This window comes from Eubalaena glacialis, chromosome 6 (assembly GCF_028564815.1).
Source record: "Eubalaena glacialis isolate mEubGla1 chromosome 6, mEubGla1.1.hap2.+ XY, whole genome shotgun sequence".
Classification (NCBI taxonomy): Eukaryota; Metazoa; Chordata; class Mammalia; order Artiodactyla; family Balaenidae; genus Eubalaena; species Eubalaena glacialis.
Window position 1 is genome coordinate 140,181,584 of NC_083721.1, and position 26,443 is coordinate 140,208,026.

The 26,443-nt window shown below is 41.8% G+C and overlaps 1 protein-coding gene across 1 annotated transcript in view; it reads left to right on the forward strand.

Moving 5' to 3' along the window:
* Positions 1 to 26,443, forward strand: part of CPNE4 (copine 4) — a 611,972-nt gene that overhangs the window by 420,339 nt on the left and 165,190 nt on the right. Inside the window, exon 4 of the mRNA XM_061193684.1 lies at positions 23,469 to 23,540. Within this exon, the coding sequence (XP_061049667.1) occupies positions 23,469 to 23,540 (72 nt within the window). The remainder of the gene's footprint in view (positions 1 to 23,468; positions 23,541 to 26,443) is intronic.

A 26,443-nucleotide genomic window follows, 5' to 3' on the forward strand; every position in this document is an offset into this window, starting at 1 on the left:
ACTCCTATTTACCATTGCAACAAAAAGAATAAAATATCTAGGAATAAACCTACCTAAGGAGACAAAAGACCTGTATGCAGAAAATTATGACACTGATGAAAGAAATTAAAGATGATACAAATAGATGGAGAGGTATACCACGTTCTTGGATTGGAAGAATCAACATTGTGAAAATGACTCAACTACCCAAAGCAATCTACAGATTCAATGCAATCCCTATCAAAGTACCACTGGCATTTTTCACATAACTAGAACAAAAAATTTCACAATTTGTATGGAAACACAAAAGACCCGAATAGCCAAAGCAATCTTGAGAAAGAACAACGGAGCTGGACGAATCAGGCTCCCTGATTTCAGACTATACTACAAAGCTACAGTAATCAAGACAGTATGGTACTGGCACAAAAACAGAAATATAGATCAATGGAATAGGATAGAAAGTCCAGAGATAAACCCATGCACATATGGTCACCTTATTTTTGATAAAGGAGGAAAGAATATACAGTGGAGAAAAGACAGCCTCTTCAATAAGTGGTGCTGAGAAAACTGGACAGCTACATGTAAAAGAATGAATGTAGAACACTCCCTAACACCATACACAAAAATAAACTCAAAATGGATTAAAGACCTAAATGTAAGGCCAGACACCATCAAACTGTTAGAGGAAAACATAGGCAGAACTCTCTATGACATAAATCACAACAAGATCCTTTTTGACCCACCTCCTAGAGAAATGGAAAGAAAAACAAAAATAAACAAATGGTACCTAATGAAACTTATAAGCTTTTACACAGGAAAGGAAACCATAAACGAGATGAAAAGACAACCCTCAGAATGGGAGAAATTATTTGCAGATGAAGCAACTGACAAAGGATTAATCTGCAAAACATACTAGCAACTCATGCAGCTCAATATCAAAAATCAAACAACCCAATCCCAAAATGCGCAGAAGACCTAAATAGACATCTCTCCAAAGAAGATATACAGATTGCCAACAAACACATGAAAGAACGCTCAACATCATTAATCAATAGAGAAATGCAAATCAGAACTACAATGAGATATCATCTCACACCGGTCAGAATGGCCATCATCAAAAAATCTAGAAACAATAAATGCTGGAGAGGGTGTGGAGAAAAGGGAACCCTCTTGTACTGTTGGGGGAATGTAAACTGATACAGCCACTATGGAGAACAGTATGGAGGTTCTTTAAAAAACTAAAAATAGAACTACCATACGACCCAGCAATCCCAGTACTTGGCATATACCCTGAGAAAACCATAATTCAAAAAGAGTCATGTACCACAATGTCCATTGCAGCTCTATTTACAATAGCCAGGACATGGAAGCAACCTAAGTGTCCATCAACAGATGAATGGATAAAGAAGGTGTGGCACATATATACAACGGAATATTACTCAGCCATAAATAGGAATGAAACCGAATTATTTGTAGTGAGGTGGATGGACCTAGAGACTGTCATCCAGAGTGAAGTAAGTCAGAAAGTGAAAAACAAATACCGTATGCTAACACATATATATGGAATCTAAAAAAAAGAAAAAAGAAAAAAAAATTGGTCAGAAGAACCTAGGGGCAAGACAGGAATAAAGAGGCAGACCTACTGTGGAATGGACTTGAGGATACGGGTAGGGGGAAGGATAAGCTGGGACAAAGTGAGAGAGTGTCATGGACATACATACACTACCAAACGTAAAATATATAGCTAGTGGGAAGCAGCCGCATAGCACAGGGAGATCAGCTCGGTGCTTTGTGACCACCTAGTGGGGTAGGATAGGGATGGTGGGAGGGAGGGAGACGCAAGAGGGAAGAGATATGGGGACATATGTATATGTATAACTGATTCACTTTGTTATAAAGCAGAAACTAACACACCATTTTAAAGCAATTATACTCCAATAAAGATGTTAAAAAAAAAAAAAAAAAGAAAGAAATAGTGTGACGATCAAGTGAGGAAATACTTACAAGGTGCTTAGCAGGTCCCTGGCACAGAAAGAGCACTCAGGGTCTAGAACCTGTTATTAAGGAGGTACCACTACAGACACTTGTAGGGACCAACATTGTTTCAGAAGTGAATGTGGAAGGAAAACGGGTGAAAACCTTATGAGAACCCATGTCCTGGGCAATTAGTAAAACTGAACTTATAATTTTGCCTTAGGTTTTTTGCATGCTTTATACAGTCAAAGATTCAGTTTGTGTATAATATTTACTCTTATGGGGCTATTTTTAGTAAAAATGGTTTCAAGTAAGATCTCTGAAGTAATTTGGGACAGATGTTCCCATTCTTATCTTCCACAACTGAAGCCCAAAGGGAAAGATAAAAGACTTCCCAAAACCCATCCAGAAAGTCACACATTCAGAGCCTCTCTCCTCAAGGCTGTCTACAGGTACTTGCTCTACCCGTCTGAGTTTGTCACATTCTCATTCTGCCATGTGAACCAGCAGGACTCATGGCCTTTCGGAAGGGAAAATAGCAGCCCTCAGCATGCTAGAAACTGGCATTGACCATGACGTTGCGTACCAGCACAGCAAGTGACTTACCACTGAACGGTGATGCCAGATGAAGGTTCACATCCTCCAAGAGCACTCAAGGCAGAACTGTGTGTTCTCGGCAGATGGACGAGGGGGGCGAATCACAGAGATGCAGGTGCTCGGAAAGCTGTGTATGCCTTCTGGGTGACTGTGGAGACCATCCTTGGGTTTCTGTTGGCTGAAAGAAGACCAGGAACTAAACCCCGTTCCTGCTGCACCCAACAGAGGGCATGCCAGGGAGAAATGCGACCCCTTACTATCTCGAACAGCAAGCAGACCTTCTTTAATGTGATGCCTTCATTTTCTGTCACTGCTTATTAACTCATTCATTCATCCCCATATTTTTCCACTCCATCATGCACCAATCCAGTGGACAGTGAGTCTGAAATAATAAAAATAATAAATATAGCAGCTACCTTTCTCTTGGCACTTTTATTTACCAGCCACTGGGCTGGGCACTCACTAGACCTCAACTCATTTAATCAGCACAGCATCCCTGCAAGGTAAGCACTACCATTATCTCTACTTCCTTTTGAGAAAACTGAGACTGAATAAGGCTAGGTAGCTTCCTCAAGGTCACGTAGCTGGTGAGGGGTCGAGCTGGAACTTGAGTATAGAGCTCTTTGGGTCCTAAGCCTCTCATGCTCTTTTCCATTTGCTCTAATAGTATATCACTAACTAGTGTAAATTATGATGTAGCAGCTATTAATGCAAATCCGGGTTGGAGTTTACCTTGCTAGTTTGTTTTTTTAAGTTTGTCTTATACAAAGCTGATAGAGGCAACATAGGAATTCTCTTGGGGGAAAAAAATAGCTTTGGTTATCTCTCCTCAAGGTTTGCACACTGAATTCGCTTTAAATATAACACAGCTTCTTAAATAGTGGTTAACCTCCCAAAAAAGAACCTTACAAATTCACCATCCAGAAGGTGTTCCCTCCTGGTCTTTTCACCCTAAACCATGCTGCATAAACCCATTATCCAAATTCATGGTTGCCCTGGGTTTCACCATTGCTTCCCTTGCAGACATTTTCTCTCCTCCTTGGCTTGGAGGACAGTTACACTGTGTGAAGTCCTCTTCTCTCTGTCATGTGGCTGCTCTTCAGTGTATTTCTTCCCCCAAAGGTCAGAAGACATCTATTATAACCAAGAACCTCCTGCTTCCTGTCATCATAAGTGAGCAGGGAAATCTTTAACACCTCAAAGGATTTCAAGGCTCTCTTGGGGGCTCTGACTCTCATTCATGAGAGGAGAATCATGTGCCATCTTCCCACAGAGCAGAGGTTCTCAAACTTGAACTTAACAAAGCCAGGTGGAGGCTTATTAAAACATGTAGTACAGACCCCACCCCCAGAGTTTCTGATTCAGAAGATTTAGTGAGAACACAGATAATTTGCCTTCCTGAGTTCCCAGGTGATGGAGATGCTGCTGGCCACACTTTGAGAACCACTGTCACAGAGTCTTGGGGGAGGAATGCCAATGAATCTTGGAGAGTGTATCACTAGTTTTAATAACAAAAGAACTAATGTTTGGGGTAATTATCTAGAGAAATTAAGGAGGACAACGAAAATATCTGGAGACAGGAAAAAAAAATTGCTTCATAAAGTTTACAGTCCCACAAAGGACCATGCACATGGCTTTGAGTTTATATTCTCGGTGAGGATCTTGATTTCCAAAGTTTGTTTCTCCTATCCACTCAATATAGTTGAATAGACCTATTACCTAGAATGTTGGTTCTTCTCCTGACACAGGTGAATGTTAGCATTAGATAAGCCACAGTGACCCCTGAAAGGATTGCTGACCACAAGCTTTCAGTGATCTACGTGCATTTGGTCTCAGGCTGGGATGGACCCAATCAGTGGGGACTGGGGTTTTGATGGTGCAAAGGGTGCTATCCAAACTCAATATAAAGCCCGTAGTGAGATTCCCAAGGTTGGTTTTTTGTTGCATAACATCCAGTGTCCTCATGGCATAAAATTGGTGGCCCGGGGGAGTCAAATTTACACATTATAGCAGGCAACTCATTTTCCTTCTGCTGCTCACATGAAAAGCTTTCCCTAACTTTGCAGAATTACTGCAGGCAGAAGCCACACGACTGATGAATGATGTCATCAATAAGTGTCATCTCAGCTGCCATGGACTGGCTGAGAAATCCTGGGAAGCAGTGCTGCTTCCATGTTGACTGTTCTGCTCATAGGCAGGTAGGATTCACACAGGGCAATTGTGGGTGAGCACACCTAGCTCTCCAATGAGAAGAAAATTAATTCTTCCCTTTTTCTTTGCTATCTTTGTCCAGCAAGTAATCTTCTTACATTTGGGTACTAGGAAACCCCTCTGCTTCCTCTAGAGTCTCCTTTTGTACCTTTAAATCTCCTCTATGGTGTCCTAGACTGGTGTCAAGAGCCCTGGGGCCTGGATCTGCCACCAAGTCCCTGTGGGATCTTGGTGATGTAGTAACCTCATCTGTAGAGGGAAGGTTTTGTATTGATAAATCTCCAAGTTCCTTCCAATTCTAATAGTCAATGATTCTCACTCATCTCTTTCCTTCCCCTTGTCTCTGAAAGTAAAGCATCCCTCCCTGCATCCTCGCCCCTTTGCAGGATGTTCTCTGCCCACCTCCCCTCAACTCCCCCACCCCACCCCTTCTCTTCATCCAGGACTGAGCCTGCCAATCATAGATGTCATTCAGCCACAGATTGTACCTCCCGCCTGAGGTGCCCCCTGGGAAAGCAGCTCCTTGTGTCCACTTAATTTCAAAGATAGTTTTCTAAAGATATATTTAGTGGCAATTAAAATGGGCATGTGTTTACAGGCCCTGTTCCACATATATTCACAGGAATATGGTACCTCTCCTAGCTCCATATGTGTACAAGGGAGGAGGGCAAGTGACCTGAAACTGGGTGAGAATTTGCAAGCACTGACATGTTACTACTGAAAAGCAGCTCTAGGTGTTTGTCCTGGTCAACTCTTTAAGGCAGGCTGGTACAGGCACTCAGCCTTCAGCTTACCCGGCCAGGGCACCCTAGACCTGTCTACCCATACGGAGAGACACATGTGCCAGCTGGGTTTGAAGGCAGCTACTGGTACCTCTACCAGACCTACCACTTTTGCTTGTTGCCACCCAGCCTTCATTCCAATCACTCTTCCACCCAACAAAGAACTACTGGCTGTAAAAACCCACCCTAATCCTGTCTTCTTGGGGTTCACACAGGCTCTCTCCACCATCTGGTCCTGGTCTCTTCCCAGCCTCATCTGGTTATACCTTCTCAATTATCAGCATTCTGAGTGCCTTAAACAAAAATGTCCTAGGCTTGTCTCAGCCCTTAAGCATGAGACACTTCAACACTGTGAACCAAATACTCAATATGCCAAATGGCCAATTTGCTGAAGTCAAATAACCAGAAAGTCAATTCACCAAATAATATAGTAGCCCCAAATTAATTCTCTACCAAATATTTTTATTTACCAAAAATAATTTTTTAAAATATATTTATGTTTTACTGCCATTATTTTAAAACCTGAGAAGATTACTGCATTTTTTTAGCTTGGCAACTTATGAAATTTAGTTACCAATTACCATACAATTTTCTGAACATCACATGTAGCCATCAGAAGACTAACCTCTTCTTGGTCTTCTCTCCCGAAGGTGGGGAAAAAATATTACTAGCTCTTCAAGTACTCATTTCTTAGTAGGCCAAAGGACTAGGAGGAAATATTTTTAAATGACAAGAATGAAGACTTGTAGAGTGTGGGGTTATAGGTGATTTTTCATGTCACCTCCATGTTTTTCTATATTTTCTAAAAGGAATATATATCACCTCTATAATCAGGAAAAAGTTACTATGAATGTTAGTAAAAACATCATAATTTTTTAAAAAAAATCAGGCCTGTATCCTGACTTAGAAGAACTCATATTCACATAGAAGAATATGATACCTAGTATTGTACAGATCTTAAACTTTTGAAAAACTTTAAAACATGTAAAGATGTCTAATTTGGGGAATTAGTGAGAAATGCTTTTGAGTGAGGTATCTGCTGTGGCTGTGCTTTCTTTTTATATATATATCTATATATAGATATATAGATATATATCAGATATATATTTTTTATTGAAGTATAGTTGGTTTACAATGTTGTGTTAACTTCAGGTATATAGCACGATTCAGTGTATACACACACACACACACACGTATATATATAATCTTTTTCAGATTCTTTTCCCTTATAAGTTATTATAAAATATTGAGTATAGTGCCCTGTGCTATACATAAGTCCTTGTTGGTTATCTATTTTATATATAGTAGTGTGTATATGTTAATCCCAATCTCCTAATTTATCCTTCCCTCACCTCTTTCCCCTTTGGTAACCATAAGTTGTTTTCTATGTCTGAGGGTCTATTTCTGTTTTTTTAATATATATATATATAAATTTATTTATTTTGTTTATTTTTATTTTTGGCTGTGTTGGGTCTTCATTGCTGCCTGTGGGCTTTCTCTAGTTGCAGCAAGTGGGGGCTACTTTTCGTTGTGGTGCATGGGCTTCTCATCGTGGTGGCTTCTCTTCTGGTAGAGCACAAGCTCTAGGTGCGCGGGCTTCAGTAGTTGTGGCTCACGGGCTCTAGAGCGCAGGCTCAATAGTTGTGGCACACGGGCTTAGTTGCTCTGCGGCATGTGGGATCTTCCCAGACCAGGGCTCGAACCTGTGTCCCCTGCATTGGCAGGCGGATTCTTAACCACTGCGCCACCAGGGAAGCCCTCTATTTCTGTTTTGCAAATAAGTTCATTTGTACCTTTTTTATTTAGATTCCACATATAAACAATATCATATGATATTTGTCTTTCTCTGGTTTACTTCACTTAGTATGATAATCTTTAGGTCCATCCATGTTGCTGTAAATGGCATTATTTCATTCTTTTTTATGGCTGAGTAGTATTCCATTTGTATATATGTACCACATCTTCTTTATCCATCCATCTCTCAATGGACATTTAGGTTGCTTCCATGTCTTGGTTATTGTAAATAGTGCTGCTATGAACATTTAGGTGCATGTATCTTTTCAAATTAGAGTTTTCTCCAGATATATACCCAGGAGTGCGATTGCAGGATCATATGGTAATTCTATTTTTAGTTTTTTAGGGGACCTCCCTACAGTTCTCCATAGTGACTGCACCAATTTACACTCCCACCAACAGTGTAAGAGGGTTCCTTTTTCTCCACACCCTCTCCAGCATTTATTATTTGTAAACTTTTTGATGATGAGGCTGTGCTTTCTGTTAGGTTTTTGAGAAAGAACTTTGTAGATGCTGCAGGTAAAGCCTTGATTCCCACCTCACTGCCCACAGGAAGGAGGTTTTCCTTGGGTAATCTGATTCTGATGTTTTGTTATACTGCTTTTGATTACAGAAGATACCCTGGAGAGCTTGGAGCACTAATAACGAATAAGTTAAGGAAACTTCACTGGAACTGCAAAGAGGTTCTGACATTCCCCCAAAGTCCAGAATCTCCAGTTCAAGCTTAATTTGAGAAAGAAAATATTTTTATTTTGAATTAAACTAATGAAGTTTAAAAGGAGATAAAACAATATCTGCTTGGGTTACAAAATCATTCCCAAGAGTCTTGGTTTCAGATTCAAGGGCAAAATGAGGCCGAGTGTGAATTCATTAACTTTGTTTTGGATGGAAGGTGAGCCTTTGAGACTCCTCTGTCCACCTGGGCAGGTCGGTCAAGGCCCCGAATGAGCTGATTATAGTGCTCACCCACTCTTCCCTGACATCTGCCCACCAGGGGGCTGAGGTCAGCACACACTCCCAACACAGTTATCAGCAACAAAGGAAAGGAAATCCTCCAGACCTCTCTCCCCACAATAAGACTCGAACCAGGAAAATTAATATTACAGAGAACTTGCAGACAGGGTTCCAGTGGAATCAGAAAAGCTTGAAACAGAGGAAGACAAAAGTCCAGCTGATGGGGGCTTCCCTGGTGGCGCAGTGGTTGAGAATCTGCCTGCCAATGCAGGGGACACGGGTTCGAGCCCTGGTCTGGGAAGATCCCACATGCCGCGGAGCAACTAGGCCCATGAGCCACAACTACTGAGCCTGCGTGTCTGGAGCCCATGCTCCGCAACAAGAGAGGCCGCAACAGTGAGAGGCCTGCGCACCGTGATGAAGAGTGGCCCCCGCTCGCCGCAACTAGAGAAAGCCCTCGCATAGAAATGAAGACCCAATACAGCCAAAAATAAATAAATAAATAAATAAATAAATAGCGTTCCCTTTAAAAGGTGGGAGGAATGCTGAACACAATTAAAAAAAAAAAAAAATCCAGTTGAGTTCAGCCAGCACAGTGCAGGCATCAGCCTTTGGTGCTCCTGGCCTCTGCTTAAATACTTCCAAGGAGGGGGGATTCATCTTTGCATGTGAGGTACCCTCATAAAGATACCATAACCTAGACTCCATTTGCCCCAGTTCACACATGTTGTCATAGTTTAATTATTAACACTGTTCCCTTTCATTTTCAAGTGTCCCAATTAGGACAATATTTTTTACAGTCCCTTCATGATAATAAATCATTTTCATAGCTGACATTTACCAAGTGCTGATCATATGCCAGACATTTGTGAGCTTGGTGCTATCAACATCATCATGACAATTATCATCATCATCAACACCAGACCAAGATCCACACCTCCTAAGTGGCAGAGCCAAGATGCAACAGCAGGCATTTGGATTCAGAGTCAGAGCACTAAGCTCTTCCTCCCTCACCCCCAAGCTGCACTATCTCTGGGCTTCTGTTTCATATACCTAATAAGAAAAAGATCCATATCCCTTTACAAATCTCCCCCCACTGACTTTCTTATAAGTGCTCAGTTGAAGGGAGGAGACTGATATTTGGGGGCCTTGTTGTATCCCAGGTGCTGAGTTACCTGAGGCCAGTATCACCCCCACTTCTACAACCCTTTGCAGATTGGAAAAATTGGAGAGTAATTCTCCCTGAAAGCTATCACTGTAAACTGCTCAATGAGGTCAAGAAGGAAGTGACCTTCTCCACAGGTTGATAAATTGACTCCTGTATCTTTCTCCCAGCTCAGGAAGACCTGTGACAGACATCTGCAAATGGACACCTCATTTATGAGTGTTTATCTGCAATACTCCTGGACCACAGAGTCTGAGCAACTTACAGTATTCAAGCCTCACCCTTCCATGGGCACAGACCTATTGCTTATGTACCAGTTGAGGATAACAATCAGATAAAAATAACTGACATGTACTCATTCATTTATTCATTCATTCAGTGAATAACACATCAATGCCAACAATGATAATAAAAAGCTAATATACATTTATTCACTCATTCAAATAAATATGTATGTATTCTTTCATTTATTGAGCACTTACTGTATGCCAGACACTCTTCTAGTCCCTGGGACGTCAGCTGTGATAAAAGGGGACAAACCCCTGTTATCGTGGAGCTTACCTGTTCCTACATAAAATAATGACAGTGATAGTCCTATGAAGGAAAATTCCAATGGGGTAAGGGATAGAGAGTGATGGGAAGGGGGTAGGTGCTCATTTAGATAGGAGTGTCTGGGAGGCCCTTTCTGAGCAGAGACCAGAAAAAAGTGTGGGCATGAGCCATGCAGAGAAATCCAGGAAAGCAGTCTAGGCAGAGGGCAGAGTGACTGCTCTTATATACTGCCAGACCTTATGCTGAAAACTGCACCAAACATCTCATTTCATTCTCACAGAACCCCTGAGGGGAACATACCATATTTCCACATTTCCTGCTAAGCATCTGAACCTTGAAGTGACTTGCTTAAGTGCAAGCCATTTTCAAGTCGGGGAGTTAAACCCAGGCCTCCCGACTCCCAGATGATGTCCCCACTGCAGCTCCTGGGCACTTCTGTGCATTGGCCTGTGGGTAACAAGCACCAGCACTTTCAACACAAGATTTAGAGGATGACTAGGAAACGACCTCTATAAAGCCTGCATCACCCATCCTATTCTGCATCTGGTTCTGACATCTTGTAACATTATTTTTGATTACAGAAGAGACCTGAGAGGGCTTGGAGCGCTAATAATGAATAAGTTAAGAACCCTCACGGGCCCATGAGGATGGGAAGTTTAAATCTCTGTGTCCCAGAGTTCACCAATCATGCCACAGGCAAGCAGGGATCCTTGATCTGGGCCCAGGCCTGGGGTAAGTGGGATAGGAAGGAGCACACCAAAATCGGGTCAGTGGGTTCTGAGACAGCACACGTGGAGAACAAGACAACAGCCCCAGTGAAAATGGGACCACTCAGTGGATATTGGGCTCTGACAACTGCTGGAGGTCTTTGAACCCCAGACCCTCCCTCTGTTCTGCTGGAGGACCGTGAGGCCCACATCCAACATTGACAGATAGCTTTTAAATATTCTGGTGCATGTTATTCTAGATTTTTTTTTTTTGATGTATGCATATACATACAGTTCCTTTTTAAAAAACAACCATCTGGTGACTTATACATGCTTTTTGTAACTTGCTTTTTTCACATAAAAAATATATTTTCCCATGTTAATGCAACCCTCTCCAACATTTATTTGTAGACTTTTTAATGATGGCCATTCTGACTGGTGTGAGGTGATACCGCATTGTAGTTTTGATTTGCATTTCTCTAGTAATTAGCAATGTTGAGCATCTTTTCATGTGCCTGTTAGCCATCTGTATGTCTTCTTTGGAGAAATATCTATTTGTTTAGGTCTTCTGCCCATTTATTCTATTGGGTTGCTTAGTGTTTTGTTTTGTTTTTTGATATTGAGCGTTATGAGCTGTTTGTATATTTTGGAAATTAATCCCTTGTTGCTTGCATCATTTGTAAATATTCTCTTCCATTCCATAGGTTGTCTTTTCATTTTGTTTATGGTTTCTTTTTTTTTTTAACTTCTTGATTGGAGCATAATTGCTTTACAACGGTGTGTTAGTTTCTGCTTTATAACAAGGTGAATCAGCTATACATATAGCCCCATATCCCCTCTCTCTTGCATCTCCCTCCCATCCTACCTATCCCATCCCTTTAGGTGGTCACAAAGCACGGAGCTGATCTCCCTATGCTATGCAGCTGCTTCCCACTAGGTATCTATTTTACATTTGTTAGTGTATATATGTCCACGTCACTTTCTCACTTCGTCCCAGCTTACCTTTCCCCTCCCCGTGTCCTCAAGTCCATTCTCTACATCTGTGTCTGTATTCCTGTCCTGCCCCTAGGTTCTTCAGAACCTGTTTTTTTTTTTTTTTTATTCCATATATATGTGTTAGCATATGGTATTTCTTTTTCTCTTTCTGACTTACTTCACTTGTTTATGGTTTATTTTGCTGTGCAAAAGCTTTTAAGTTTATTTAGGTCCCATTTGTTTATTTTTACTTTTGTTTCCATTACTCTGGGAGACGGATTCAAAAAAGTATTGCTGCGAGTTATGTCAACAAGTGTCCTGCCTATGTTTTCCTCTAGGAGTTTTATTGTATCCTGTCTTACATTTAGATCTTTAGTCCATTTTGAGCTTATTTTTGTATATGGTGTTACAGAATGTTCTAATTTCCTTCTTTTACATGTAGCTGTCCAGTTTTCCCAGCACCACTTATTGAAGAGACTATTTTTTCTCCACTGTATATTTTTGCCTCCCTTATTGTAGAATAATTGACCATAAGTGCATGGGTTTATCTCTGGGCTTTCTATCCTGTTCCATTGATCTCTGTGTTTTCATGCCAGTACCATAGTATTTTGATTACTGTAACTTTGTAGTATAGTCTGAAGTCAAGGAGAGTGATTCCTCAAGCTCCATTCTTTTTTCTCAAGATTGTTTTGGCTATTCAGTGTTTTTTGTATTTCCATACAAATTAAAAAATTTTTTTCCAGTTCTGTGAAAAAAATGTGATTGGTAATTTGATAGGGAATGCATTGAATCTGTAGATTGCCTTGGGTAGTATAGTCATTTTAACAATATTGATTCTTCCAATCCAAGAACATGGCATATCTTTCCAACTGTGTTATGTTCAATTTCTTTCATCAGCGTCTTATAGTTTTCAGAGTACAGGTCTTTTGCCCCCTTAGGTAAGTTTATTCCTAGACATTTTATTCTTTTTATGCAATGGTAAATGGGGTTGTTTCCTTAATTTCTCTTTCTGATATTTCATTGTTAGTGTATGCCTTGGACTTTTAATATTCTTCCTTTTGAAGCCTCCATCAGCACACAGAAAAGAAGACAGCCCCTGCCCTGAATTGGCTGTCCCCCACAGAGTATAGCCCCAGCCTGAGCAGGGAGGACACAGCCTGTGATCTCTCAGGCCCTCACCCATGGGAGGGAGGAGGCTGGGCCCCCACAGGGTGTGTTCAGAGGCTGCAGGTAGTGAGAAGACATTGCTGTTGTTCTCAGTCTGGGAAAGTTGCCTCACTCTCAGACCACTCCTTTCTTTCCTTCATATATTTTCTCCTCAGCTCCTGCCCTTCCATTCATCATCCACATGTTGGAGACTCCCAGCTCAGGCCTTTCCTCCATGCCCCAGATTTATGTATCCAACAGTATCTAGATACTGACTCCACTCGGATGACCACAGGTACCTCAGACTCAACAACCCCACATCAAGCTCACCATGTCCTCTTGCTCTCCCTGCCCACAGCCTCCATCTGCCCCATTCAGGGAATGACACCTCTGTCCTCCCAGATGCAGAGACCCAAAACAGAGGAGCCTTCCCTTGCTCCATTCACTCACTCCCTCTGCCCCACAGCCCACCCATCAGCCTTTCCCAAAGCCCCATCAACTCAGTGTCTTAAATATCTTTACTCTCTACCTCTCTTTCCACTCCACTGCCAGAACCCCAGTCCAAGCAAATCAATGACTATAATCATGTCTTTGTGGGAATTGATTAGACAGGAAAGAAAAGAAGAGGAAGGAGCATTTCCTATGCATCTCTATGGGCCTGATGCTGGGATTTTGTTGCTACTCATTATGCACATGATAAACCAGTGGGGTGGATAGTATCATCACCATTTCACAGAAGACAAAACTGAGGCTTGGAGAGGTTACCCTGCTTGGTCCCACACCACGCTCAGCATTTGGACCCTCATGCGTGACCTTTTTCTTTTTATTAATTTATTTATTTTAATTTTTTAATTGAAATATAGTTGATTAAGACTGTTGTGTTAGCTTCAGTTATACAGCAAAGTGATTCATTTTATATCTATTCTTTTTCAGATTCTTTTCCCTTATAGATTATTGCAGGATATTGAATATAGTTCCCTGTGCTATACAGTAGTACCTTGTTGGTTATCTATTTTATATATAGTAGTGTGTATATGTTAATCTCAAACTCCTAATTTATCCCTCCCCTCCCTTTCCCCTTTGGTAACATAAGTTTTTAAAATTTATTTGGCTGTGTCAGGTCTTAGTTGCGGCACACGGGATCTTCCATTGAGGCGAGTGGGCTCTTCGTTGCGGTGCATGGGCTTCTCTCTAGTTGTGGCATGCGGGCTCCAGAGCACATGGGCCTAGTTGCCCCTTGGCACGTGGGATCTTAGTTCCCCAACCAGGGATCAAATCCGCATCCCCTGCATTGGAAGACAGATTCTTAACCACTGGACCACCAGGGAAGTCTCCCATAAGTTTGTTTTTTATGTCTGTAAGTCTACTTCTGTTTTGTAAATAAGTTCATTTGTATCATTTTTTTAGATTCCACATATGAGTGATATCATATGGTATTTGTCATTCTCTGTCTGACTTGCTTCAGTTAGTATGATAATCTCTAGGTCCCTCCATGTTGTTGCAAATTACATTATTTCATTTTTTTTTCATGGCTGAGTGATATTCCATTATATATATATACACACATATACATACACACACACACACACACACACACACACACACACACACCACATCTTCTTTATCATCATGTGTGGCTCTTACTCTATATTATGTAACAAGAGTGAATCTAGGGGACCAGTTAAGTGGCCCCTGCAGTGGTCTGAGGGAGAGGGAATGCCCCTCTGAGGTCAGCTCCCCCAGGGCGAGGAGTGAGTGTGAATCACTGCACACATCTGGCAGGGTTTAGCGCAAGATCAAGTCCAGCCTCTGTCATTAATGGGAGGCAGCAGAGAGGGGATGGATTCTGGGCTGGACTGACTGGGTTCAAATCTCAACTCTGCTACTTCCTGGCTGTGGAACCTTGAGCAAGTCACCTAGCCTCTCTGTAGTGGACCTAATGGTGGCCGCCCAAAATATGTCTACATCCTCAGCCCCACAATCTGTGAATGTGACCTTATTTGGACAAAAAGTCTCTGCAGATCTAATTAAGGATCTCAAGATGAAGAGCTCATCCTGGATTATCCAGGTGGGATAAATCCAGCGACAACAGTCCTTATAAAGGAACCACAGAGCAGGGATGCAGACAGGAGAGGGCCTCGTGAAGGAGGTGGAGTGATACAGCCACAGGCCAGGGGACAGTGGCAGGCACCAGACACTGAAGAGACTAGATATGGAAATCGCCCTTAGAGCCTCCAGAGGGAGCACGACCCCCACAGGTGCCTTGATTTCAAACTCTGCCCTCTGCAGCCATGAAAGAATATGGTTCTGTTGTTTTATGTAAATTTGTGGTAATTTGTTATGGCAGCCCTAGCAAACCAATACACTCTCTATACTTCATTTTCTTATCTGTAAATGGGCATAATACTTACTCCACAGGGCTGTCATGAGAATTAAATAAATCAGTACACATAAGGCACTTCAGAGCAATAGCTGGCACACAGTAAGTGCTCTTCCTGCAGTAGTATCATGACTCTTCAATAGCTTTATTACCTTAGTTATCTTTGAGCTTCTGGTCTCTTCACCTGTTGACAACCTAGTTAACCTAGTCTAACAACCTGAAAGCTGGAATTTGCATCCTTCACGTAAAAATGGTCAAGGGCTTTCTCCCATCCTCCTCTGTCCTGTGGACTACTAGTGTTTGGTTGCCAGCCTCACTGAAGACAAGTCACCACCTGCCAAGGCAATGGTTGAAAAGCTGCCTTGTGCCCTTGACCTGACACAGTGCCCTACCCTAGGCAGCAGCTGCTTGGAGACACAGCTCTTTCTCTTTCTCCTGATCGCCATGTGGTACAGCTTAGCTTGGGGTGGGGAGGTGGCCTCTGGACCAGGTCATTTGTGATGAGGAGGCAAAGGTGCATAATTAATACACAGGCAGTCCTTAAATCCCTCTCCGAAACTCTTTCCGTCCCTTACTAATGAAGTCAGAGAAAGGGTAAAAGCCTGTAATTACACTTGAGGTAATTAGAACCCTGCTTAATAGAAATCTCAAGACAGGAAGCCCAAGCAAGCAGATTACCTATCACTCCTGTCACTTGGAATCATTCTCTCTAGGCTGGTCCTTCTGTAGGTCTCCACTGGGGAGCTGAGGACAAGACTGAGTTTACATAAAACATACGTACACACGCGTGTCGCCGTTCCCTCCCCCGAATGGCTGAGAAAGCTTCTTAGCTCCTACAGCTTTACCTTTAATGAAAGTCAAAATCAGCAGAACAGATTCATTTTAAAGCCCTTTTCTAGAAATCCTTTAAATCTGATCATATTGTACTGAAATTGTCAATGTGCAATTCTTACTTTGTAGCTCAGTGCTTCTCACTTTTAATGTACATGCAGGTCACCTGGGGACTTCATCAAAATGCAGATTCTGATTCAGCAGGTCTGCGGTGGGCCCTGAAAGTCTGCGTTTCTAGCAACCCAGGCCATGCTGCTGCTGCTGCTGCTGCAGGGAACCAGCTAGGATGAGGAGTGGAGGACACGCGTGAGGGGAGAAGGAATAGTTCTCCATCCCACGGGTGACTTCACATCCCTCCTACCACAGCAACGATCCCAAACTTCTAATGAAGATCTTAAAAATGAATAAATTTGCCAATTGAGGGGAGAAGGTATGAGTCATCCTAGGCAGAGGGAACAGCATAAGAAAAAGCATAGCTCTTAAAGGCTATTTTTTAATGATCTTTAAAACCGTTTTAAGGCTTCCCTTTATTGGTAGTGCACACAAGATGCCGAGGTTCTCAGCGGTTATTATGTGCTCAGATAGGATTTTGGCTCCTTTGGGTCAGTGGTGGGAGCAAGATGACCAGGAGAGGGAGGAAGAGTGTCAAGGCCAGGGTCTTCAGGCATATTTATCTTGAGAGGGTCTGACTTCTATCAGGTGAAGTAATATTGGCCAGCAGTCTTGGGAGGGAAATGGGAAGGTAGGGATTTCCTTAAAATCAGTCATCACTGAAGCCATCATGGCATCTTTTCCTGGAACTTTGAACCTGGTCATGGGCTAAATCAGTCTATTAGTTTCCTGTGTTTACTGTTACAAATTATCACAAACTTGGTGGCTTGAAACAACACAGATTTATTCTCTCATAGTTCTGGGGGCAGAAGTCTGAAACCAAGGTGTCAGCAGGGCCGTGCTCCCTCTGGAGGCTCTAGGGGAGAATCCATTCCTTGCCATGTCCAACATCTTCAAGTATTTCTCTGCTCTGTCTTCATATTTTCATCCTTTCTGAGTGTATGTCATTATATCTCCCTCTGATTCCCTCTTATAAGGACACTTGAGATTACATTTAGGGTCTACCCAAATAATCCAGGATAAATTCCCTATTTTAAGATCCTTAACTTAATTATACTGTAAAGACTTTTTTTTTTTGCCATTTAAGGTAATACACACAGGTTTCAGCAATTTAGGGTATGGATATCTTTAGGGAGTCATTTTTTACCTACCATAGCCAATGTTGCTAAAGTACCTAGTGTCAATCAGAGGACAACATGGCCAAGAACCTGGTCTCTGGGGATAAATTAAAAGTCTTCTTTTCTGTCCCTCATATTCAGCCTGCTCCTCATACTCATATATACCCTTGGTACCTACTATTCCCTCTCCTTTTGACTACTCACTTATCATCCATGAGCCTTCAGGTCAGGAGCAGTTTCTTCAGAAATGCCTTACCTGACCTCCTGGATCTGGTGAGTACCCCTCTCATGGCATGACATTACTTCTCCTTGCAGAGTTGGAATTGACATGGGTTTTGTGTGGCTACCTCTGGAAGGGCAATTGTGTGCCTGTCTTGTGACATCATTTTATTCTCAATACCCAGCACATAATAGATGCTCAATAAATATGATACTCAATGAAGGAATGAATCCTGGCTTCAACTCTTATAAGCTATGTGTATTAACCTGTTAGGGCTGCCATAACAAAATATCACACACTAGTGGCTTAAACAATGGCAATTTTATCATAGTTCTGGAAGCTGGAATTCCAAGATCAAGGTGACAGCGTGGTTAGTTTGTGGTGACATCTCTCCTGCTGGCTTGCAGACAGCTACCTTCTCATGGTGTCCTCACATACCCTTTCCTTGGTGTACATATGCAGAGAGAGAGAGAGAGAGAGACTTCTGATGGATCTTCCTTTTTTTATAAGAACACTAGTCCTGTTGGATTAGGATCTCACCCTTACGACTTCATTTAACCTCAGTTATCTCCATTATAGACCCTGTCTCCAAATACAGTCACATTGTGGGTCAGAGCTTCAAGTTATGCAGGGGAGGAGGGGTGGGAAGGTTCACAATTCAGTCCATAATGCTATGTGACCTTAGATAAACTCAATTTCTCAAAGCCTTGCTTCTCTCATCCCAGTTGCTTGGGGCAAGAGAGAGTTTTGCTCATTAAATGACAGTAAATGAGATAATGTATGTGAAATGCTCAATACATTATCTGACACAGAGTTGAATTTTGGTAGTGTCTCCCAGAAGCAGACAAGGATTGGAAAGTAGATTATTTGGAAAGTGAAGGAAACACTAGAAAGGGAGTGGAGAAGTGGCAGGAAAGGGGGAGTGGCCAATAAAGCAAAGGCTGTGATGTCTAAGGAATCACCACGGGGAGTAACTGGAGCTCCATCCACTGGGAAAACTCAGCTTCTGTGCAGAACAAACACCGCAGAGTTACCCCCATCCCTGGGCCAAAGGAGCTGGGGGGTTTCTGTGCCAAAGCCCATCAGTTGGTTGACTCCGCTCCCAAGGGTGTTAATCCCCCCCACTTTCAGCTTACTGTTCCTGTGGACAGTGGGCACAGACTCCAGAAGAACCTGTAGGCAAAGAGATGCCAATGCTGGCTGTTGGGAGCCCAGCCAGCTCTGCAAAAGTCAGGCCTGAGAGGACCTGGACCAGTCCCCATCTGTTGCTACAGGAGCCATCAGGAACCCTTGGTTGTACCCCGTAGTGACGGGAGTAGTAATTGCTACTTTGCAGAACACCAGGGATGCTCCTTGACAAAAGGTTCTGGGGTCAAAAAAGTGTAAAGAATGCTCCTTCCATGGCTGTGCTCAGGGTGATTCACAACTAAAGCTCTGTTAATATCCTGCAGTTAAAGATGTCAAACTTTTTCTAATCGTGTGATTTCCAGACTTATCTACACAAAGACTTTTTCATACAATATTTACTTACCTTTTAAGAAATGAAAGTTCTCTGACACATACTTTGGGCATTATCAATTCTGGCTAACAGAGGTGCGAATGTCAAGTATTGTAAATATGTTTTCACCTGTCCACCACTGTTACCTCAGAACAGTGCCTGGCACAGAAAAGATGTTCAATAAATGTTTGTTTTTGCAATAGAGTCTTAAAGCAATTTCCAGAAATAATCTGAAGATATTCTCAGTAAAAGAGATCTCATGAAAGACGACTGTCTAGTCCCCAAAATGACTGCTTTGAAAGTCTTTGTAAGCAAATCCAGATGAACATACACTTGTTGAAATATTGACCAAAATGTTTTTTGTTCTCCTGGTTTTGTTCCCATTTATCTAAATGAAACAGTGGACTTCCCTGAAAATGAGGATCCCTGCTGTTAGAATACCGCCCACTTCACAGGGAGAGAAGCACTTCCTCCCCAGATCCATGTGTGAATGCAGATCAGGGACTTGATGGTGCTAATGTCCCTCTGATTCAACTTTGCTAATAAGAGTGTTTCCTCCCCCTATATTTCATCCTTCTGTTGAAGTCTAAGGATTGCAACTGTGACCCCACTATAGGGTGAGAAGAATCAAATTAGAGGACTTCTGACAAGTGCATCCCCTTTAGCCCAGTGCTAAATGCTGCCTATTTGTTGGCCTCAGTATCAGCTGGGACAAGTGTAAGTCCTTGTCACTCTAAACCCCTCATCCTCTGACAAGACCTAAGGCTGTTTTTGAGTATGATGCAGTTGCTTCAGCTGCAACAAAGCCTGCGTGAGAAGGGAATTGGCAACAAATAGACTTTTCTCTATAGATCACTGCTTCAGCTGGGCATCCTAGTATTTTTGCCCGAAGTCCTAAGAATGGCAATGCCAATGGCAACTCACTGTCAATCATTATTACAATGAAAGGTTTGAAACCTTAATTATTACTCATTCTTTGGAGCTGAGTTGGAGGCCTGGGGCTGTAGAATATTTGTTTGAATGCCTGCTTGATTAGCCACTTGTTTACCCATATGACCATTTCTTAAGAAGGAATATTTCCTGGGAAATTGTTTGTCTTCCTAGCATTTGTAAAAAGCAGGAGGTGGTACATGGTAGCATTCTCTTCAGACCCTACAAATGGAAATTTTGGCATTTCTAAAAAAGAGTGAGAAGAGAGACCTGGTACCATCCTTGCTCTTCCTTGAAGAAAGAGAATGTGGATCTTGGAAGACACAGTCTGTAAAGACAGTCTACCAATACCTGGTAACCCAATGCATGGATCATCTCAGGGCTGACAAGTTTGTTGGGGTCACTTGGAGTTATTGGGGTAGGTAACCAATGTGGATGAAACGCAGTGACAGTGGACCAAAGTATTTCTGAGACCAGATTTATTTGGGAACAGGGTATAATGTTCCCAAATAAATCTGTTACCTTTCTTTAGAGAGATACTGACCTGGCTACTGCTTATCAGTGACCCTTGTTTTGTCATCTATTCATGTGTCTTCCCTTCCACTCTCCACTGAAAAACCCCTAGAGAGAAACCACAAAGTCTTCTAATGTCCTTTTGCTGTTTGTCTTCTGTGTTTCCTCTGTGTTTTGGTTTATCTCAAGTTAAAAAATAATGTCTACATTATTCTAGGAAATGGTAGCTTTTCTAGAACAAGTGACAATCTGAGAATTGGGGTGGGGGGAATAATGATTTTGCCAATCGTACTAAAAGCACTGGAACATTCTTAATGAGTAGGGTGGGAAAGATGAGTTTGGATTCAGAATTAACTATGGAAAGGAAAGCCAATTCCTTTATCACCTGAATTTTTTCATGTCATTTTATTGATAGTCAACTATAAATAAAAAACCTACGTTCTTAATCATTATGCTACACTGCACTTAACCAAAGCCAGTGTCTCCAGATTACTTCATTCTTAAGGTTTAACTTGATTATTTCTTTACTATCTTCTCTATGCTTACACATTGAGGCTTAAGCACTAACATGAGATCTAGGGCTTAAAAGCAAACACATATAGTACAAATCCAGCTGTGAACATTTTTTGAACCTGTTTTAGGAGTTCGCTTACCAGTCATAATGTAACTGGAGATCAGTTTCTGGAGTCAGACCTATGTTCAAATCCCAGCCACACTCCCTCCTAGCTCTATGGCCTTAGGAAAGTTACTTAAACTCTCTGTGTCCAACTTTGCTCTGCTATAAAAGGAAATTAATAATACCAAATTTGTGGGGCTGTAAAGTTAGCAACAAAATGACCACTAAGACAAAAACCTTACTGAATTTCTCCTTCCCCTCAGGGTCTATTCTCTCTTCCCCACTATATAGGCAAACTTATTGAAAGAATTTTCTTCTTGTCCATTTTCTTCCTCTTTCTCTCCTCTTCAACCTACTCCAGTCTGTTTTCTGCCCCAAACTTTGTTCTTTGCCTTCCAATTTAATGTCCCCTTCTTGTGACTCTTAACTCACTGAAGGGCATAACTCTCTGATCCAGTGATACATTTAGGATGCCTCCCACTCTCTCCGTATTCAATCCATTTCCAAATTCTGACTATTTTACACCTAACTATCTCATAAATCCGGTCTTTTCTCTCCATCTCCATAGCCACTATTACCTCTCACCTGTACTGCTGCCAGAGATTCATAAGTGGTCCACTCTCATTCACCCCATTCATCATCCCCACCATGGCCAGTGCATCTCTCCTTTGTGATGAGTTATATTTGTTTGACCATTTGGTTTATTACTATCTCCCTCACTAAAATGTAAGCTCCATGAGGTCAGCTATTGCATCTGACTTTGCTTACCACTCTATTCTTAGTGCCTAGCACCAAGTTTGTCATATTTTGGGGACTAGATAATGATTTTTGGAATGAATAAGGCATCTCCCACATAATCTGTATACTTACATGGGAGTTCCCATTGCTCTCATTGATGTCATCAACATCATCATCATCACCTGGTGATTCTTTATAGAAACACTCCTTCTTCAGATGACTGCAGACTGAACATTAGGATCTTTAAATCTGCTTGGCCTAGGGAAGGTCTCTGAACATTTTGCATTTGATATTAGCACACTCCTAATATTTTTATTGCTCTAACACAGAGACAAAATATATAAGGATTTCAGAGAATGGGTTTATGTCCCCAATTTTCACAGTGATCTCCTTCTCTTTCTTACGTGTACTTTTACTGATCGCTGCATTAAAAATTACTGCAAAAGTTGAAAGCTTGAAAACAAACACTTATTGTCTCACAACTTCTGTGTGTCAGGAGTTGGGGTAGCGTGGCTGGGTCCTCTGGACCAGGCTTTCTCACAAGGCTGCTGTCGAGGTGCAGTTATCTCAAGGCTCACCTTGTGGGAGGACCTGCTCCAGGCTGTTGTGTGGCTGCTGGCTGCCCTCTGGTTCTCACTGGCTGTTGAGTGGGGACATCAATTCCTGGCCATGTGGGCTGCTCCTACAGGGCTGTTCACAACCTAGCAGCCTGCTTTCCCCAGAGCAAAGGCTCTAAGAGAGAGAATGAGAGATGATGAGCAAGAAGGAAGTCAGTGATTTTGGAACCTAATCCCTGAAGTGATATCCCATCACTTTTGTAGTATTCTGTTCATTGGAAGCAAATCACTGGATCCACCCAACACTCAAGGGGAGGGAATTACACAATGGCAAGAACACCAGGAAGCGGGGATCACTGGGGCCATCCAGATAGAAGCTGCCGCCCACAGCAGGGGACTATGCTCTCCCTCTACCGAGAGCAGAGCATGGCTTTCACTCGAGGCTTTTAAGCCTTGTCTCCTCTGGGAATCCTGGGGAATCATGGGGTGCAGGCACATCAGGGCCACACTGCCTTGCCACCTTTCCCTTTCAGAAAAGAAAACAAGAGGGGATGGGGCAGGTTCTGCTGAGAATAGCTCCCAGTGGAGAGGACCCCAGTTACTCCTTTTGGCTTGTCTGAGCATCAGTCTCCTCATGACTTAGTTTATTGCTTCCTATTGAATATATTAAAAATAGAACTCTAGAGCTTATCGATACAGGAGGTGTATATTTAGACCTTGAGTTTCTTTCCTCCCTTCACCCCATCCTCCACTCGGCACAGAGGTTTTAGTGCTAATTTGAGATCATTCTGAAACTTCATCTCCTTTATGCTAATGTACATATCCAACATGTTTTGTCTAATTTTAATATAAATGTCTCAACAACGATTAAGCCACCTCCATTAGTACTGAATTATCTGTAATCCTTTACACACTCACACTTACAGCACAAGCCATAAGAGGAAAGAAGGGAATGACATGTATTTAGGAGACGTTTGTGGAAGAAGCTTGGAAAATAAATGAACATTGATGTCATAATTTCAAGGAGAGCTGTAAGTGCAAAATTTTGTAAGGGAAATACTAAAGAGTATATCTGCGAGTATATGACTAGTATCTCCACCTTGTGTTTCCTTTTGTACAGATTGTTTCCCAGAGAAAGCTGTCCAAATCCTTGCTGAAGCACGGGAACACGGCAGGGAAATCCTCCATCACGGTGAGCCCTCCCTAAGCAGCCACCTGCCCAGGAGCCCAGATGGAGCTGGCTGGTCCGACCCAGCCACGTGGGAAGCTGACCCTCTGGATGTTGGGAGTTGAACCCACAACTGCTCAACTGTCCCAGTTGCCCTTTCTTTTTTCCATCTTTATCCTTCCTGACAATACAATTTTGACCTTTCCATTGTAGGAAAAAGGATTTGAAAGTGAGGCCGTTCACTTCAACTAAGCACTGCTGTAATTAAATGTAGGTTTTAGCAGGGGACAAAGATGGAGTTATTGAGCACAGTAAGAATACAGAATTGTCTGGAGTTTTCAAATCATCAGAGCTACCTATCACCGCCCCCGCCCCCCCCCCACCCCGGTGAAAAAAAGCTACCTGTCCCTGTTTCTCAGTTTCTTGAGAAAAAAAAAAGCTCTAATAACATTTAGTCCAAGGTTTGGTCTGTTGCCTAAGGACGAGAGAGCCCAGCATTTAACTCTCTTCTTTAATATAATAGTTTGGAACCGTACTGTTCTATTTGGCAGCCATGTGTTATTTGAACTTAAAATTATTTAAAATTAAATAAAAGCAAATAGTCATTCCTTCCACTATCCACGTATCAAGTGCTCAGTAGTGCCAAGCGGCTGGCCGCTGCTATATTGAACGGTGCATATTACAGAACATTTCTGTCATTGCAGAATGTTCTATAAGGCAATACTGGAAGTATTTCTAAATAAAATATTAAATGTTCAAGTAGAACTCCAGTATTTGAAACTTTGGCATCTTGTATTAACGTCCTTGAGAAAGATAGTCTAACCATTTAGCTGTGTGGACAAAAAATAATAATAATAGGTAGAAAAAAGTACCAGGAGAATCTGAATTGATTGCAAGGCAGATTGTCTCGGGAGGAAAACCTCCTAAGTTCCTCGCAACATTCCTTTTTAACTTGAAAGTGACTGATTCATTTTAAAAATTTTAAGCCATTTTTTAAAGGAAAAATTCAAAAATATTTTATTTCCACTGGTGAAAGTTAGGACCATTCTCACAAGCGCTTAGCTGAGTTTGTTGGCTTGAATATTAAATATTAAAATGACACGGTCATGTCAGAGCTTATTCTTGACTGCCACGTTCAATCATGAACAAATGGTTCAAACGGTCTTTAAAGACGCCATTGGTACTCTAAAAATCCGTGGACCCACGGGCTCACTACCAAAGCCCACAATCCTAGATAAGACTTGGGATGGTGAACCCAGGTGTGAGATCTGCCACGGTTCTTTCCCAGGTGAACAAAAGCTCATCTTGTCACTTTTCTCTAAGACATCTTGGGAATTTCCTTTCTCTACACAGCCCAGAAAAACTTAATCTCCTTCCTAATTTTAAATATTTAAATACTCCTCTTAATCCTGTGTCCTTGGATCAGAACAATGGCTTCCATAGCATCTGGAAAACACTTGAAAATATGTGGAAAATTTTCTAGGGTTTGCAAATGGAGGTCATAACTTTCATCATCTTTCCAAAGGTGTCTGTAACCAAAAAATAGTTAAAGTGGAGTGTAAGAGGCTCAAGTGGAGTGTAAGAGGCATTAAGATGATATGGGACAAAAGATAATTGAATGAAAAATCTAAATATGATGATTTCTGGTTTATCAAGTAGTTCTTCAGTTTTCACTATGTATCTGGACCCATGTTCCCTACTCTTCAGGTGCTCACACGTTTGGAGGGATCCTTCCCTCTTTAGACAACTCTTTTAGCTTTAATATTATGTGTAAAATAAAAATTTCCAGAGGCTACCAATGTGTACTCAGAACAGATGAACCCAACTCATAATGGAAAAGTTGAGCTCAGATAGAACGGAGATAAAATTGAATTAAAGCTCAGTGTCTCCACATAACAAATTTGATAAGGGTGTCCACACGTTATGGCCTCTGAATGCATGGTGAAGTCCTAACTTGATTTAGAAGTGGTTTAACCTATATGCAGCTACATTGGTCCCTATATTTTTGTTGTTGTTATTATTGTTTTTCTCCTGACTTCTTTTTTCTTTTTTAACATCTTTATTGGAGTATAACTGCTTTAAAATGGTGTGCCAGTTTCCGCTCTATAACAAAGTGAATCAGATATACATACACATACGTCCCCATATCTACTCCCTCTTGCATCTCCGTCCCTCCCACCCTCCCTATCCCACTCCTCTAGGTAGTCACAAAGCACCGAGCTGATCTCCCTGTGCTATGCGGCTGCTTCCCACCAGCCAGCCATCTTATGCTTGGTAGTGTACATATGTCCATGCCACTCTCCCACTCCATCCCAGCTTAACACTCCTGCTCCCCGTATCCTCAAGTCCATCCTCTAGTAGGTCTGCATCTTTATTACCGTCTTGCCCCTAGTTTCTTCTGACCATTTTTTTCCTTTTTTTTTTTTAGATTCCATATATATGTGTTAGCATACAGTATTTGCTTTTCTCTTTCTGACTTACTTCACTCTGTATGACAGTCTCTAGGTCCATCCACCTCACTACAAATAACTCAGTTTCGTTCCCTTTTATGTATGAGTAATATTCCATTCTATATATGTGCCACATCTTCTTTATCCATTCATCTGTTGATGGACACTTAGGTTGCTTCCATGTCCTGGCTATTGTAAATAGAACTGCAATGAACATTTTGGTACATGACTCTTTTTGAATTATGGTTTTCTCAGGGTATATGCCCAGTAGTGGGATTGCTGGGTGATATGGTAGTTCTATTTTCAGTTTTGTAAGGAACCCCCATACTGTTCTCCATAGTGGCTGTATCAATTTACATTCCCACTAAGAGTGCAACAGGGTTCCCTTTTCTCCACATCCTCTCCAGCATTTATTGTTTGTAGATTTTTTGATGATGGCCATTCTGACCAGTGTGAGATGATATCTCATTGTAGTTT